Here is a 15,690-nt window from a genome sequence, read left to right as displayed (position 1 = left end):
ATCGTGCATGACATTTCCTGTGGTTTAAGTCCACGGTATTTCTAGGTGCCCTACTCTGTTCCTGTGGTCTCGTGGTCTAACCCTGTGTGAGTCTTGCTTTCTGTAATGTTTTACTATGTCTAGACACCTTACAGAGCCCATCCTCATATATTGTTCTTCTTCACAATTGGCTTGGCTGTGTTTGGAAATATTTACTTCAATATATTTTCACAATAGCAGTACCAAATTTTCCTAAAATCAACTGGGAGATTGGGTGACGTATTGCTTTAGTTCAGAAGATTAATTTGGGTGGAAGAGACTTTTACACAATAGCGCTTTCATATCCATGAACATACAATTTTTTTCTATTTATTTACATCTTTAATGTCCTTCCAGACAGATTTTCCTCCATTGAGAAAGTGCATATTATATTTTGTCATGTACATCTGTATTTTTTATTTAAAATTTTTTTTCCCATTGAAGAGAGAGAGACAGGAAGGGGGAGAAAGAGAGAGGCCATTCGTTGTGCTACTTAGTTGTTCCATTTAGTTGTGCACTCACTGGTTGCTTCTCATTTGCATCCTGATGGGGGTTGTACCTGCAACCTCAGAGCAGCTTGGTGACCAGGACAGTGCCCTACCTACTGAGCCATCCAGTGAGAGCTGTCCCGGACATCTCTAAAGAGATATAATCCAGGTGTATCATAATTTTTGAGGCTATTGCCAATGGCATATGCTTTATATATTACTGTGATATTACAATGCATTTGATTTTTGTAATTTGATTTTATCTCTAGCAACCTTGCTGACTCTCTTAATAAGCTCCTAAATGTATGTATATATACTGGTACTTGTGAATTTTTTCTATAATGCAGTCCTTTATGAAGAAAAAGAGCTTTGTTTTCTTTTCAATTTTCATAGTGTTTACCTATTGCTATTGCTTTTCTAGACTAAGACCCGACGTTATTGTATTAGGTATGATGTTTACTGAAGACTCTCCCTCCCTCATTAAAAGAATTCTGTATTTCTAGTCGGCTGAGAGGTTTATCATGAAGGCATTGGAAATCACCCTAAATGGTCATTGTTTTATCTTTTTTTTTTTTTTTGTATTTTTCCGAAGCTGGAAACAGGGAGAGACAGTCAGACTCCCGCATGCGCTCGACCGGAATCCACCCGGCACGCCCACCAGGGGGCGATGCTCTGCCCCTCCTGGGCGTCGCTCTGTCTCAACCAGAGCCACTCTAGCGCCTGGGGCAGAGCCCAAGGAGCCATCCCCAGCGCCTAGGCCATTTTTGCTCCAATGGAGCCTCGCTGCGGGAGGGGAAGAGAGAGACAGAGAGGAAGGAGAGGGGGAGGGGTGGAGAAGCAGATGGGCGCTTCTCCTGTGTGCCCTGGCCGGGAATCGAACCCGGGACCCCTTGCACGCCAGGCCAACGCTCTACCACTGAGCCAACTGGCCAGGGCCTGTTTTATCTTTTGAAATTTATTCAGTCAAGGGCCAATCAGAACACAGAAGCCCCACTGTGTATTTCAGCAGCGGGCATTTAACTTAAGGAGTTTGTTATGCTGATGTTGGAACACAAATGGAGCAAAGAGGGAACTCTCCCTGGAAGTCTGACAGCATGATAAGCTTATTCAAATACCAGCCTGAATTCTGTTTTGTTTTTTTGTTTGTTTGTTTTTTAGTGCATATATAAATTATTGGGATATAATTGACATATAACACTACGCTGGTTTCAGGTGTCCAACATAATGTTTCAACATAGGTACATATTGTGAAGAACTCACCAGAATATGTCTTCTTAACATTAATCACTATGTACAGTTGAACATGTTTTTGTTGTCATGAGAACTTTTAACAATTTTCTTCTAGCAATATACCCACTTAGGAATTTTCAAATATGCAACACGGTATTATTAACTATCTCTTTATAGTTAATGGTATTAATACTCATTATTATTAACTACAGTCACCATGCTGTACATTACGCCCACATGATTTAATTACTTGGAACTGAAGGTTTGTGCATTTGGCCACCCTCGCCCACTTTGCCCACCCCTCATCCGCTGCCTCTGGTCACCACCAGTCCCTTCTCTGTATCTGTGAATTCGATTGTTTTTTAAGTTTCCAAATGCATGTGAGCTCATATGGTATTTGTCTTTCTTAAGTTTACTTCTCTGACCAAAATACCTTCATGGTCTATCCAAGTTCTCCTTAATAGTGGTATTATTATTTTTCTTTTAATGGCACAATAATATTCCATTGCATTTACACAACATTTTTTTTTCTTCCATTCATTTATCGATAGACATCTAGGTTGCTTCCACATGTTGGCTATTGTAAATAATGCTGCTGTGAACACAGGGGCGCATGTCTTTTCAATTTAATTTTTTCAAGTTAATGTTTTCATTTCTTCCAAATAAGTACCCAGAAGTGGAATTGCTGGATCATATGGAAGCTCTATTTTTTATATAATGTTTTAAACTTTTGTTTATTGATTTCAGCGAGAGAGGACGGGAGAGAGAGACACAGGAACATCTAGCTGTTCCTGGATGTGCTCTGACCCGGCGTTGAAGCAGCAACCTTTGCGCTTTGGGACAATGCTCTAACCAACCGAACTCTCCAGCTAGAGTTCTCTTTTTAGTTTGTGAGGAAGTGCCTTACTGACTTACATAGTGGTTGCACCAGTTTTTGTTCCCACAACCAGTGCAAGAAGGTTCCCCTCTCTAAAAGTTCTTGCCAACACTTATTATTTTTTGTCATCTTTATAACCCCAACTGGAGATGTACTAGACTGCTCAGTGATATGAGTTGTGGGGACACGACCATAGAAATCTGCTTTCTTGAGTCCTTTGCTTGCACAACACGATCTTCTGTGCAGTATGTTAGGAGTCCGGGGTGGGTGGGGGCGGAGCTGGGTTCCCATACTCACCTGCTCCCTGTGGCAGGAACAGACCCAGGTTTTTCTGGAGCCTGATATTTATACAAATGTTGAGATCACTGTTTAAAAAATTGTGGCACACATGAATTTTTCTGAAATTAAAAAATACATCGTGTCAAGTCACTAAAGCTAAAATATTGAAACCCTAAATATAAGACAATTCAGAGAAAGTACAGACTATGTTGCTGGCCGTGTGGCACCCCTGTCTGGCACCTGCACAGCACACGGTCCCACAGTGATGACTGATGTTCTTTCATTGCCTCCTTATAAGAGAATAGTTATGTCATATAAGAGAATAATTATGTCCATTACGAATAAATGTTAATATTATATCAATACATGCCATTGGTTGTTTTAATAATATTATATTTATATAATATAAAGAATAGATCAAGAATTTAATATTTCCTTTGGCACAGTTTATTGACATGTCTTTTTCTCCTGCATAGTTTATGAAACTTTCTCTTTTTTAAATTTTATTTAGAAAATTAAATTTAACAGGGTGGCATTGATCAATAAGAGTACATAGGTTTTAGGTAAACGTTTCTGTAGCATTTGAACAGTTGATTATGTTGTACACCCATCACCCAAAGTCAAATCATGTTCTGTCACCATATATTTGTCCCCCTCTACTCCCCTCCTATATCTCCCCCACACCCCCTCCCCTGGTAACCTCTTCAACCCAAAACTTTCTTTCAATCACACAACTTGTCACTGGAGGTCTGAACTGTTTCAAGTCATTGACAAGTTTGGAGAAAAGCTCATGAAGTTTCTTTCTTTCATAAAAGAGCAGCAGGATTGCAGCTGATTCCCACACATCCCTGGAGCCCTTGCTGGGGCTTTGAAAAGGGACCAAGCCCGTGAGGGCCCTGAAGATGAAGTTTCTTGGGCTTTATGGCAGTAAATGTGCAGCTGTGCTGTGGTCCAGCCTTCGGTGTCCCCGCTCAATTAGGCATAATCTGTCTTCACACGTCCCATTTCAAGGGGGCCCGAGCACAAGCACTGTCCCACAGACCTTCAGACCCTTGACAGGCAACAGCGGTGCATCCACATCCCCCAAATCCCTCAGAGGAAGTGGCTTTAATGCTCAACATTCCCCCTGGGCTCCACCCTCCACGGGAGTAGGGTCTAAATTCCTTACTCTCTTATAGCTCTTGAGCGGTCTAAAAAAATTCAAAACTATACTTTCTCCGAATATCCAATGGTTTCAGCTGAAGGATGGGTTCCCCCCAAGTCACCAGGATCAGCTCTGACCACAATGAGTGACCACTCTTTTGACCTAAACATCATCTGTAAGGGGACCACTTTCAGATTCACATCTGGACAAGCCTCTCCACCCCTGGGGGCCTTGGTATGTCCGCCGGCAGGCTGGAGTTTTTTGGGGAGGTGAGTCAGATGGTTCCTCAACCTCCCTGCTATCCTATGTGGCCTGTAGAGCCCTAGTTCCCCTCCCAGGACTGGCCCCAGCTCTGTCTTCCTGTTAGAGTGCCCTCAGCCTCATCCCACACCTCAGAATTTCCCTCCCACACAGGGACCTGAGGGAGCTCTGTCCTGTCAGATGCAGACATGGTGCCCCTGCTGCTGCTGCTGCTGTGTGTGTGGGGGGGGTGATTGCCCTGAGGAAGGGAAGCTGGGCAAGTGGGGGTGGGGTGGAGCTGCAGCTGAGACCTTGTATCCCCCCAGGGTCCCTGCAGGAGCTGCCAGGCTATAAGCTTAGAGTGCAGAGATCTGTGAAGGTGCAAAGTGTCTGTGCATCCACGTGCCCTGCTCCTTCTCCTACCATGGGAGTTCGTCTCCTTCCCAACATACACTCTATACCTACTGGTATAAGAAAGGGGCCAACACAAATAATGATGATCCTGTGGCCACAAACATCCCAACGAAACCAGTGAAGAAAGAGTTCCAGAACCGATTCCTCCTCGCGGACCCCGGGACCAACAACTGTTCCCTGAGCATCAGAGACGCCAGGACCAGTGACTCAGGAACCTACTTCTTCCGAGTGGAGACACATGTGCAATATGGTTACAAGGATAAGATGCTGAATGTGCAGATGACAGGTATGACAGGGCCCAGGAAAAGACCCAGGGATGTGGGACTGTGTTCTAGAACAGGAACTGGACACCAGGACACTTCCTGATCCAGGTCTTGGGCTCAGGGTGGGCGGAAAACAGTGAGGACCCAGAGCAGCTGTGGCCCTGAGGCAGAGGAACCACTCAGGGTCACACTCTCGGTCCCCAAGCCCTGGACCCCAGGCAACTCCCTCTCTCCTCCTCAGCCCTGACAGAGAAACCCGACATTTATATTCCGGAGCCTCTGGAGGCCGGCTGCCCCGCACAGCTGACCTGCAGCCTGCCAGGGGCCTGCGAAGGGGGAAGCCCTCTCACCTTCTCCTGGGAGGGGGATGCTCTTGACTCACTGAACCCTCAGACCCTCAACTCCTCAGTGCTCACCTTCACCCCGAGGCCCCAGGACCACGGCACCAAAGTCACTTGTCTGGTGGTCTCTCAGCCTCTCTGTGGTCAGTGAGTGAGTGACCTCTGAAGTTAGATTTCCTGGGTCTTAGCGAGATTAGTATAGAGACACAGCTGACCCTGCTCCTCCCTCTCCAATGTCTCCCCACAGCTGCTGGGCCCCTCCTGCTCCTGGGAGGACCAGGGTCTGCACTGCAGCTGCTCCTCTGGAACCCAGTCGGCCCCCTCCCTACACTGGCGGCTGGGGGCGGTGCTGCTGGAGGGGAACCACAGCAATGCCTCCTGCAGGGTCACCTCCAGCTCAGCGGGGCCCTGGGCCAACAGCTCCCTGAGCCTCAGTCAGGAGCTCAGCACTGGCCTCAGACTCAGCTGCGAGGCCAGCAATGTCCACGGGGCCCAGAGCGTCGCTGTCCTGCTGCTGCCAGGTCAGGGGCTCTAATGGAGGCAGAGTTTTAGGGACAAAAGTGTGGGTCACAGAGAAGATGGAGCGGGGAGAGGAGCCAGGCTTTGACAGGGGTGATTGCTAGGACAGGGTCTTCCATCTGCTGTAGGAACTGAACCTACAGCAGGTTCTGCAAGAAGGTGGAGTGAGAAGAGAATGAGTCTTGTACTGGGTGGTTCCAGGAGGGAAGGCCCTAAGCCCCTCCCAGCCCTCAGCACTGGGGTCCTGGAGCTGCCCCACTAGGAGCTGCAGATGGAGGGGAGTTCACCTGCCAGGGTCAGCACCTGCTGGGCTCCCCGCATGTTTCCTTCAACCTCTCTGTGCAGAGTGAGTTGCAGGAAGGGTGCTGGGGGCAGGCTGCCTAGTCAGGTGTTGGGGCTGTGGGTGGGACTGAGACCTGGGGATACAACATCACCCCCCTGCTCCTCCCCAGGAAGCCCCCCTCCCCGCAGCTGTGTGACTGAGGAGCAGCGGGGCTCCTGGCCCCTGGTCCTCACCCTGATCAGAGGGGCCCTCATGGGGGCTGGCTTCCTCCTCACCTATGGCCTCACCTGGCTCTACTACACCAGGTGAGCAGGTCTGTCCCTCTCTACAGGGAAGTTCAGTGATTGGCCCTTAGTTCCAGGTGGAGCTGGGCTGCCCAGCCCTGCTGGGAGATAGAGCTAAATTGGGCAAGTCACTGAACTTAGACCCCGTTGTCTCTGCAGGTGTGGAGACCCCCATACAACCAGGCCAACATCCTGACTGATCGGTCCTTCTTTTAAAATGGGGAGAAGGTGCAGACACTGAGTTTAGAGAGACAGTCCTGGGACATCAATGTCACCTTCTCCCTAGAAACCCCTGACTCACCTGTCTCAATTGTACCCCAGGTATTTTAAGTTGTGGAAGAGACAGAGTGATGACAAAGAGAGTAATTGAAAGACGATATTTATTACTTTTATTTTCTGAGAGTGAGGAGGGAGAAAGCCTGTAGGAATGACTGGGTCAGGCAGTTTTATTATAATTCCCCTACTGGCTTCCTGGAACAACTTGCAGCACAAAGCAAGAAAAACAGAATTTGTAAATAGTTAAAAAAAATGGTCCTAAACTCCCCTCCCCCCTCCTGAGAAACGAGGGTTACCTATGCTACAGACAAAGGAATCATGCACCCTGTGCATGAACACTGAAAGGGTGTATAAGATGTAAGAAGTCTGACCTTGGGAAGCTTGTGTGTTGAAGCCTATTAGGTCACGTTGTTCTGCCGCTAAATAAATCCCCTTTTCTTCAGTAAGTTGTCTAGTGTCTTTTGTCCTCCGGGAGTCACATCCTGCATTCCTGCAGCAGGAGGAGTACTCACCACACCAGACAAAGGCCTCGGGGAAGCACCAGGTTCCTCCGGAAGCAGATGCAGGTTTGGGGAGCCCAGCCAGAACCTTTATTGGGGTTTCCATGGGAAATACAAGAGAAGGGAGTGTGAGTGTTCAGGATCAGCTGGGATGAATAAATCTGGGGTTCGGGCCTGTGGGGAGGTCTCTGTGTGTCTGGTCCCAGGTCCTGGGAGATTTAGGGCAGGCAGGGTGGCTGGGGACCATGGGCTCAGGGTGGGTTGGTTTGCCTCTGAAAGGCTGTTCCTGGCAGAGGTCTTGACTGTCTCTGGGAGCTGGGTCCCCCTGGGTGGAGCTGTCTCTCCTTGGCCTGAAAGCTGATTAAGGTGTGAAAGCCTCATAAGACACAACAGAAAACAAGTAAAACCCACCCACTGACGACCCCTTGTTTCTGCCTGTGCCTCTCCCATTGGACTTGTCCTCTCTCTGAGCTGGTCCTGCCTACCCACCCTCTGATCCTCCCTCTCTATTCCCAGGCTCAGGATGGAACTTTACCTGGGCTTTATCCTCCCATTGCCCAGAAGGTACCTGGCTGACACCTGAGTTTCTGGTCCCTCAAACTGCCCTGTCAGTGCAGACATCCACGTAGCAGTGTCAGGTGCTCAGGTCTTCTGTTCTGGTTCAAAGATGTGTACCTTGTGAAGAGTACTATAAAACATCCCAACATGTAATTACTATTAAGTAATACTAAATAAAAATTCATTTTACATTTTAGTATCTAGTGCAGTTTCTTGAGCCAATTTTTTAGAATTCTGAGACTGACGGTGTTTAAGCCAATGGCTATGGGCCAAACCTGTACTGAATGTGAGCAGTGAGTTTATGCCTCTCCTCTAGAGGGCAGCACTGACTCTAGACCCAAAATGTAAAAACAGAATCCAAGTAAAGTTTAGCTCCTGAAGGACCAACTCCCCTGCTTGCTGAGGACTCACATCTCTCAGAGGTCAGAGTAGGGACCCAAGTATGTTTGTTTCTCACAGGAAAGGGTCTCCTGTGAGATGCATCCTGGAACATAAAATGCTGACGACACCGTGTTCAGCAGAGGGCAGACTTCACCGTGGTTTACATCCAGGATTTGAATGAATCAGATCTCTGTTGAGAAGTTCAACTAAAGAAATAGCCTTCGGAATAGTCACAGGGATGTAAAGTGCAGCACAGGGAACAGAGACAATACTACTGTAATAACTGTGCATGGTGTCCGGCGGGCACTGGAAATGTAAGGGGCTCACTGTGTAAAGTATGTGACTATCTAACCACCATGATGTGTGCCTGACACTAATATATAATATAAAGTCACACGAGTGTGAACAGGAATTGCAAAATAAAATTTAAATTAGAAAAAGGGCAACCTTCAGACTGTTGGATTGCTGCTTGGTGCCTCAGTGCATTACTCTGTTCAGGAACCCCCAGTCAAGTCCCACAGGGACAGGGCAGGTGAGGTAGAGGAGTGGAGTAGGCCTGCGATGAAGAGAATATAGGGGGTGTTGTAGGAAGAAACAGTGCCTGGATTACACATCCAAATTTTCATGGTGATTGTTATGAATTTCACCATGAAAAATAATTTTTATTTAAATATTTGGAAAATCTCTCTCTCTCTCTCTCTCTCTCTCTCTCTCTCTCTCATACACACACACACACACACACACACACACACACACACACACACAAAACCTCTCTGAGATAAATTCTGTGGCCCTTCTTGAGTGTGAAAATGGCAGCGTCTTCCCCCAGCTCAGTAGTGTGGGTGCATGAGGACGGGCCCTGTACTCTGAGGGGGTCAGCCTGGCCTCTCCTCTGCCCCTGAGCCCCGTCTTCCTGGTACAGGTTGTGGGGAATCTCCTTCCCTGCCCTCTGTCTGTACCTGTGGCTTTTCGTGGCAACTTTTTCTCCTCTGTCCACCCCAGCTGTTTCTCACTGCTGACAGACAGGACGCAGTATGGGCTCTGGGGGGTGGGGCTGTCTTGGGGCCACATCTGCCACCTCCAGCTTGGGAGATGCCTCCAGTGTTATGGGGTATAAAGGCCCCTGGGGACAGGGACACAGCACTGGCTAGGGTTGACTCAATCACCAATGTTCAGTGATGTAATTAATCATGACTAGGCAAAGCAGCCTCCATAAAACCCAAAAGGACCAGGGTCTGAGAGCTTCCGGGTTAGGGAACACAGGTAGGTGCTGGGAGAGAGGTGACCTCAGAGAGGCCGTGGAAGCCCCAGCCCCTTACTCCACACCTGCCCTCTCACCTCTTCCATCTGGCTGTCCCTGAGCCACATTCTTTATAATAGACCAGTGATGTAGGAAGTGACCTGTTCTCTGAGTTCTGTGAGCCGCTCTGGGAAATGAACACATCCAAAGGGGAGGAGGTCTTAGGAACTTCTGATTATAGCCTGCTGGTCAGAAACATGGGTGGCAGCCTGAATTTGTGACGACATCTGATGTCATTTGGGGTCAGGTTAGGACCTGAACTCTCAACCTGTGGAATCTGATGCTGTGTCCATGAAGGTTGTGTTAGAATTCAGTTGAACTGCTTGTTTGTGTGGGAGAAACTCACTATCCTCACTGCCAATGGAGCTGGTCTCAGAATACAAAATAGTTTATATTCATTTTCTTGTAGTGAGTCTTCAAAGTGGGTGTTTTATATCTTCATAAACTATCATCTAGCCCCTCATAACCCAAATCCTTACAGCCACCCTTTTAATTTTTTTATTTTATTTAATTTTTTAAAATTTATTTTATTTTTATACAGGGACAGAGATAGAGTCAGAAAGAGGGAGATGAGAAACATCAATCATCATTTTTTCGTTTTGACACATTAGTTGTTCATTGATTACCTTCTCATATGTGCCTTGACCGTAGGCCTTCAGCAGACCAAGTAACCCCTTGCTCGAGCCAGTGACCTTGGGTCCAAGCTGGTGAGCTTTTGCTCAAGCCAGATGAGCCCGCACTCAAGCTGGCGACCTCAGGGCTCGAACCTGGGTCATCCGCATTTCAGTCTGACGCTCTATCTACTGCGTCACCACCTGGTCAGGCACAGCCCCCCTATTAAAAGTCACCTGCCTTCCTGCTGGTTGGCTAAGTGGTAGAGCATCAGCCCGGCATTTGGAAGTCCCAGGTTTGATTCCCAACCAGGGGACACAGGAGAGGCGCCTATGTGCCTTTCCAACCTTCCTCCTTTCCTTCCTCTCTGTCTCTCTCTTCCCCTCCTGCAGCCAAGGCTCCACTGCAGCAAAGTTGGCCCAGGCACTGAGGATGGCTCCATGGCCTCCCCCTCAGGCACTAGAATGACTCTGGTTGCAACAGAGCATTGCCCCCTGGCAGGCAGGCCGAGTGGATTTCTGTTGGGCGCATATAGGAATCTGTCTTTCTGCCTTCCTGCTTCTCACTTCAGAAAAATAAAAATAATAAAAATAAAAATAATATAAAATAAAATAAAAGTCGCCTGCTCTGGGTGGTGATGGCTCCCAAGTGGGACCATGCTGCCCCCGGACAGAAGTGTGGGGGGGAGTTGCTGGGTGTGGGGTACCTGTCCTCACTTTAGTGGATGAGGCCAGTTTTCTCTGAAGCACTGGTACCATTTTACATTCCAGAACCACTGCCCACACTCTCCTAACACTGTGTGTTTTCAGATACGTTCATGTTTGTCCACTTGGAGGCACTGTAGTAGTATCTTATTGTGGTTTTAAAGAGCACCTTCCTCGTGAGCCAATTTTTTTGTATTTGTTTTTCTGTGTGTCTGTAGAAATTCTATATTCTGGAGACTGATACTGTGATGCTTGGATGAGCTGTAAAATTATTTTCTCATTTGATGGCTGTGGACTCAGCAGTTCCTGTGAGGTCTCCATTATCTGCCTGCAGGGTCAGGGGGCAGGGAGGAGAGCCAGGATGATTCCTCAGCCCCACCCACACCCCCAACCTGTGGAGCTGAAGTTCCCCTTCCAGGCCTGGCCACAGCTCTCTTGCCCATGACTTCCTGTCAGAGTAAATGGTCCCCTCCCCACAGCTAGGCAGTTCCTTCCCTGACACAGGGACTTTGACCAGCTTTGCCTTGTCACATGCAGACATGGTGCCTCTGCTGCTGCTGCTGCTGCTGCTGCTGCTGCTGAGGGGGGGTGAGTGCCCTGAGGAAGGGAGGCTGGGCAAGTGGGGGTGGGGCGGAGCTGCAGCTGAGACCTTGTGTCCCCCCAGGGTCCCTGCAGGAGCTGGCAGGCTATTGGATCCGAGTGCACAGATCGGTGAGGGTGCAGGAGGGTCTGTGCATCCATGTGCCCTGCTCCTTCTCCTACCCTGGGAGTTCGACTCCTTCCCAAAGTATACTTACCTCCTGGTATGAGAAAGGGGCCGACCCAAAAACTGCTTCTCCTGTGGCCACTAACGACCCAAATAAACCAGCGAAGAAAGAGTTCCAGAACCGATTATTCCTCGCGGATCCCAGGACGAACAACTGTTCCCTGAGCATCAGAGACGCCAGGACCAGTGACTCAGGAACCTACTTCTTCCGAGTGGAGACACATGTGCAATATAGTTACCACAAAAGCATGCTGAGTGTGCAGGTGACAGGTATGACAGGGCCCAGGAAAAGACCCAGGGATGTGGGACTGTGTTCTAGAACAGGAACAGGACACCAAGACACTTCCTGATCCAGGTCTTGGGCTCAGGGTGGGCGGAAAACAGTGAGGACCCAGAGCAGCTGTGGCCCTGAGGCAGAGGAAACACTCAGGGTCATACTCTCGGTCCCCAATCCCTGGACCCCAGGCAACTCCCTCTATCTTCCTCAGCCCCAGGCAACTCCCTCTATCTTCCTCAGCCCTGACAGAGAAACCCGACATTCATATTCTGGAGCCTCTGGAGGCTGGCCGCCCCGCACAGCTGACCTGCAGTCTGCCAGGGGCCTGCGAAGGGGGAAGCCCTCTCACCTTCTCCTGGGTGGGGGATGCTCTTGACTCACTGAACCCTCAGACCCTCCACTCCTCAGTGCTCACCTTCACCCCGAGGCCCCAGGACCATGGCACCAAAGTCACTTGTCTGGTGACACTGGTAGCAACTTTGGTGACCACGCGGAGAACCGTCCAACTCAATGTGTCTTGTGAGTGTTGAGAGGATGGTGGGTGGTCCCGGGCTATTGGGACTGGTGGGACTGGTGTGTGTGTGTGTGTGTGTGTGTAGAGGTGGCTGAGTTAACCTGAGAACTCTTGCATATGGATATAAGCATGGGGGGGGGGGATGGGCCAGCAGGACCGAAATCCCACCTTCCCTGTTCCCACCGCCCTCCTTTGGTTCAGGGTGACTTCCATCCACTCCTCCCCTCTGAAGAGGGGCCATGTCTTTCTGTCCCAGATGCCCCCCGGAACCTCACCATACGCATCTCCTTCAGAAATGTCACAGGTAGGAATAACCTTACCCCATCTGGAGTGACCATTCCCCTGGGTACCATGCAGCAGAGGACATTCAGAGTTTGAATGTGATCAGATGTGGGAAGGGCAAGGATGAAAATCATCAGCCTCCCACCCTTACCTCTGTGGCTAGGAGCCTATAGCCCCTTTCCATACACACCCCTCTCCATCTCTCCCTCTCTCTTTGAACTTCTCTCCCCAAAGCCCTGAAGATTCTGCAAAACACCTCCTCCCTGACCATTCTGGAGGGCGAGGCCCTGTGGCTGCTGTGTGAGGCCGACAGCAACCCCCCTGCAGAGCTGAGCTGGTTCCGGGGGTCCCCAGACCTGAACGCCACCCCCACGCTCATCTCCAGCACAGCGACTCTGGAGCTGCCTCGTGTGGGGACTGCTGAAAAAGGGGAGTTCTCCTGCCGGGCTCGGCACCCGCTGGGCTCCCAGACTCTCTCTCTCAGCCTCTCAGTAGTCCGTGAGTGTGTGACCTCTGAAGATAGATTCCCTGGGTCTTAGGGAGATTAGATTAGAGACCCTGCTGACCCTGCTCCTCCCTCCCGACAGTCTCCCCGCAGCTGCTGGGCCCCTCCTGCTCCTGGGAGGAGGACGGTCTGCACTGCAGCTGCTCCTCCCGAGCTCAGCCGGCCCCCTCCCTGCGCTGGCGGCTGGGGGCGGGGCTGCTGGAGGGGAACCACAGCAATGCCTCCTGCAGGGTCACCTCCCGCTCAGCGGGGCCCTGGGCCAACAGCTCCCTGAGCTCAGCCAGGAGCTCAGCCTGGCCTCAGTCTCACGTGCAATGCCAGCAATGTTCACGGGGCCCAAAGCGCAGTTGTCCTGCTGCTGCCAGGCCAGGGGTCTAATGGAGGCAGAGGCTTAGGGACAAAAGTGTGGGTCACAGAGAAGTTGGAGCTGGGGGAGGAGCCGGGCCTGGACGGGGTGATTGCTAGGACAGGGCCCTTCATCTCCTGCAGGAACAGAACCTACCGTGGGTTCTGCAGAAGGTGGGGAGAGAAGAGACTGAGTCTTGTAGTGGGTGGTCTCATGCTGACCTGGTCCCAGGAGGGAAAGGCCCTGGGCCCCTCCCAGCCCTCAGCACTGGGGTCGTGGAGCTGCCCCACTAGGGGCTGCAGATGGAGGAGAGTTCACATTTCATGCTCAGCATCTGCTGGGCTCCCAGCATGTCAGTGGACAAATCCACCCATAATGGCAAATACTGCTCCTATGGATAAAACGTTGTGAAAATGGGTTACCATAATAAGTGTCATGAAGTACAATGTCTAGAGATGAATTCAATCTCTCTGTGCAGCGTGAGTTGCAGGAAGGGTGCTGGGGGCAGGCTGCCTGGTCAGGTGTTGGGGCTGTGGGTGGGACTGAGACCTGGGGATACAACATCACCCCCCTGCTCCTCCCCAGGAAGCCCCCCTCCCCGCAGCTGTGTGACTGAGGAGCAGCAGGGGTCCTGGCCCCTGGTCCTCACCCTGATCAGAGGGGCCCTCATGGGGGCTGGCTTCCTCCTCACCTATGGCCTCACCTGGCTCTACTACTCCAGGTGAGCAGGTCTGTCCCTCTCTACAGGGAAGTTCAGTGATTGGCCCTTAGTTCCAGGTGGAGCTGGGCTGCCCAGCCCTGCTGGGAGATAGAGCTAAATTGGGCAAGTCACTGAACTTAGACCCCATTGTCTCTGCAGGTGTGGAGGCCCCCATACAACCAGGCCAACATCCTGACTGATCGGTCCTTCTTTTAAAATGGGGAGAAGGTGCAGACACTGAGTTTAGAGAGACAGTCCTGGGACATCAATGTCACCTTCTCCCTAGAAACCCCTGACTCACCTGTCTCAATTGTACCCCAGGTATTTTAAGTTGTGGAAGAGACAGAGTGATGACAAAGAGAGTAATTGAAAGATGACATTTATTACTTTTATTTTCTGAGAGTGAGGAGGGAGAAAGCCTGTAGAAATGACTGGGTCAGGCAGTTTAATTATAATTCCCCTACTGGCTTCCTGGAACAACTTGCAGCACAAACCAAGAAAAACAGGATTGGTAAATAGTTAAGAGAAATGGCCCTAAACTCCCCTCCTCCCTCCTCCCTCTTGAGAAACAAGGGTTACCTATGCTACAGACAAAGGAATCATGCACCCTGTGCCTGAACACTGAAAGGGTATAGAAGATGTAAGAAATCTGACCTTGGGAAGCTTGTGTGTTGAAGCCTATTAGGTCACGTTGTTCTGCCGCTAAATAAATCCCCTTTCCTTCAGTAAGTTGTCCAGTGTCTTTTGTCCTCCGGGAGTCACATCCTGCATTCCTGCAGCAGGAGGAGTACTCACCACACCAGACAAGGGCCTCGGGGAAGCACCAGGTTCCTCCGGAAGCAGATGCAGGTTTGGGGAGCCCAGCCAGAGCCTTTATTGGGGTTTCCATGGGAAATACAAGAGAAGGCACAGTGAGCATTTAGGATCAGCTGGGATGAATAAGTCTGGAGTTCGGGCCTGTAGGGAGGTCTCCGTGTGTCTGGTCCCAGGTCCTGGGAGATTTAGGGCAGGTGGGGTGGCTGGGGACCATGGGCTCAGGGTGGGTTGGTTTGCCTCTGAAAGGCTGTTCCTGGCAGAGGTCTTAGCTGTCTCTGGGAACTGGGTCCCCCTGGGTGGAGCTGTCTCTCCTTGGCCTCAAAGCTGATTAAGGTGTGAAACCCTCATAAGACACAACAGAAAACAAGTAAAACCCACCCACTGACGACCCCTTGTTTCTGCCTGTGCCTCTCCCACTGGACTTGTCCTCTCTCTGTGCTGGTCCTGCCCACCCACCCTCTGATCCTCCCTCTCTATTCCCAGGCTCAGGATGGAACTTTACCTGGGCTTTATCCTCCCATTGCCCAGAAGGTACCTGGCTGACACCTGAGTTTCTGGTCCCTCAAACTGCCCTGTCAGTGCAGACATCCACGTAGCAGTGTCAGGTGCTCAGGTCTTCTGTTCTGGTTCAAAGATGTGTACCTTGTGAAGAGTACTATAAAACATCCCAACATGTAATTATTATTAAGTAATACTAAATAAAAATTCATTTTACATTTTAGTATCTAGTGCAGTTTCTTGAGCCAATTTTTTAGAATTCTGAGACTGACGGT

General features: G+C 50.0%; 3 protein-coding genes across 2 annotated transcripts; all 3 read left to right on the top strand.

Annotated features, from left to right (window-relative positions):
* The window catches only part of LOC136332101 (sialic acid-binding Ig-like lectin 5), a 192,424-nt gene that overhangs the window by 102,943 nt on the left and 73,791 nt on the right, over positions 1-15,690 (top strand).
* Positions 4,486-6,576, top strand: LOC136328871 (sialic acid-binding Ig-like lectin 14). The gene is given in 7 exon segments (XM_066264849.1): positions 4,486-4,513; positions 4,603-4,662; positions 4,665-4,976; positions 5,195-5,415; positions 5,542-5,815; positions 6,266-6,401; positions 6,540-6,576. Coding segments are annotated over 7 exon segments (1,068 nt in total).
* On the top strand, positions 11,251-14,812 carry LOC136328870 (sialic acid-binding Ig-like lectin 14). The gene is made up of 7 exons (XM_066264848.1): positions 11,251-11,299; positions 11,376-11,747; positions 11,995-12,273; positions 12,525-12,572; positions 12,785-13,048; positions 13,987-14,122; positions 14,261-14,812. Exons 1-7 carry the CDS (start codon positions 11,251-11,253, stop codon positions 14,295-14,297), a joined length of 1,185 nt encoding a protein of 394 aa, XP_066120945.1. The 3' UTR covers positions 14,298-14,812.

The sequence above is a fragment of the Saccopteryx bilineata genome, chromosome 3, assembly GCF_036850765.1.
Source record: "Saccopteryx bilineata isolate mSacBil1 chromosome 3, mSacBil1_pri_phased_curated, whole genome shotgun sequence".
Classification (NCBI taxonomy): domain Eukaryota; kingdom Metazoa; phylum Chordata; class Mammalia; order Chiroptera; family Emballonuridae; genus Saccopteryx; species Saccopteryx bilineata.
The sequence above is the reverse complement of the archived record's forward strand: the minus strand, read 5'-3'. Positions and strand labels throughout refer to the sequence as shown.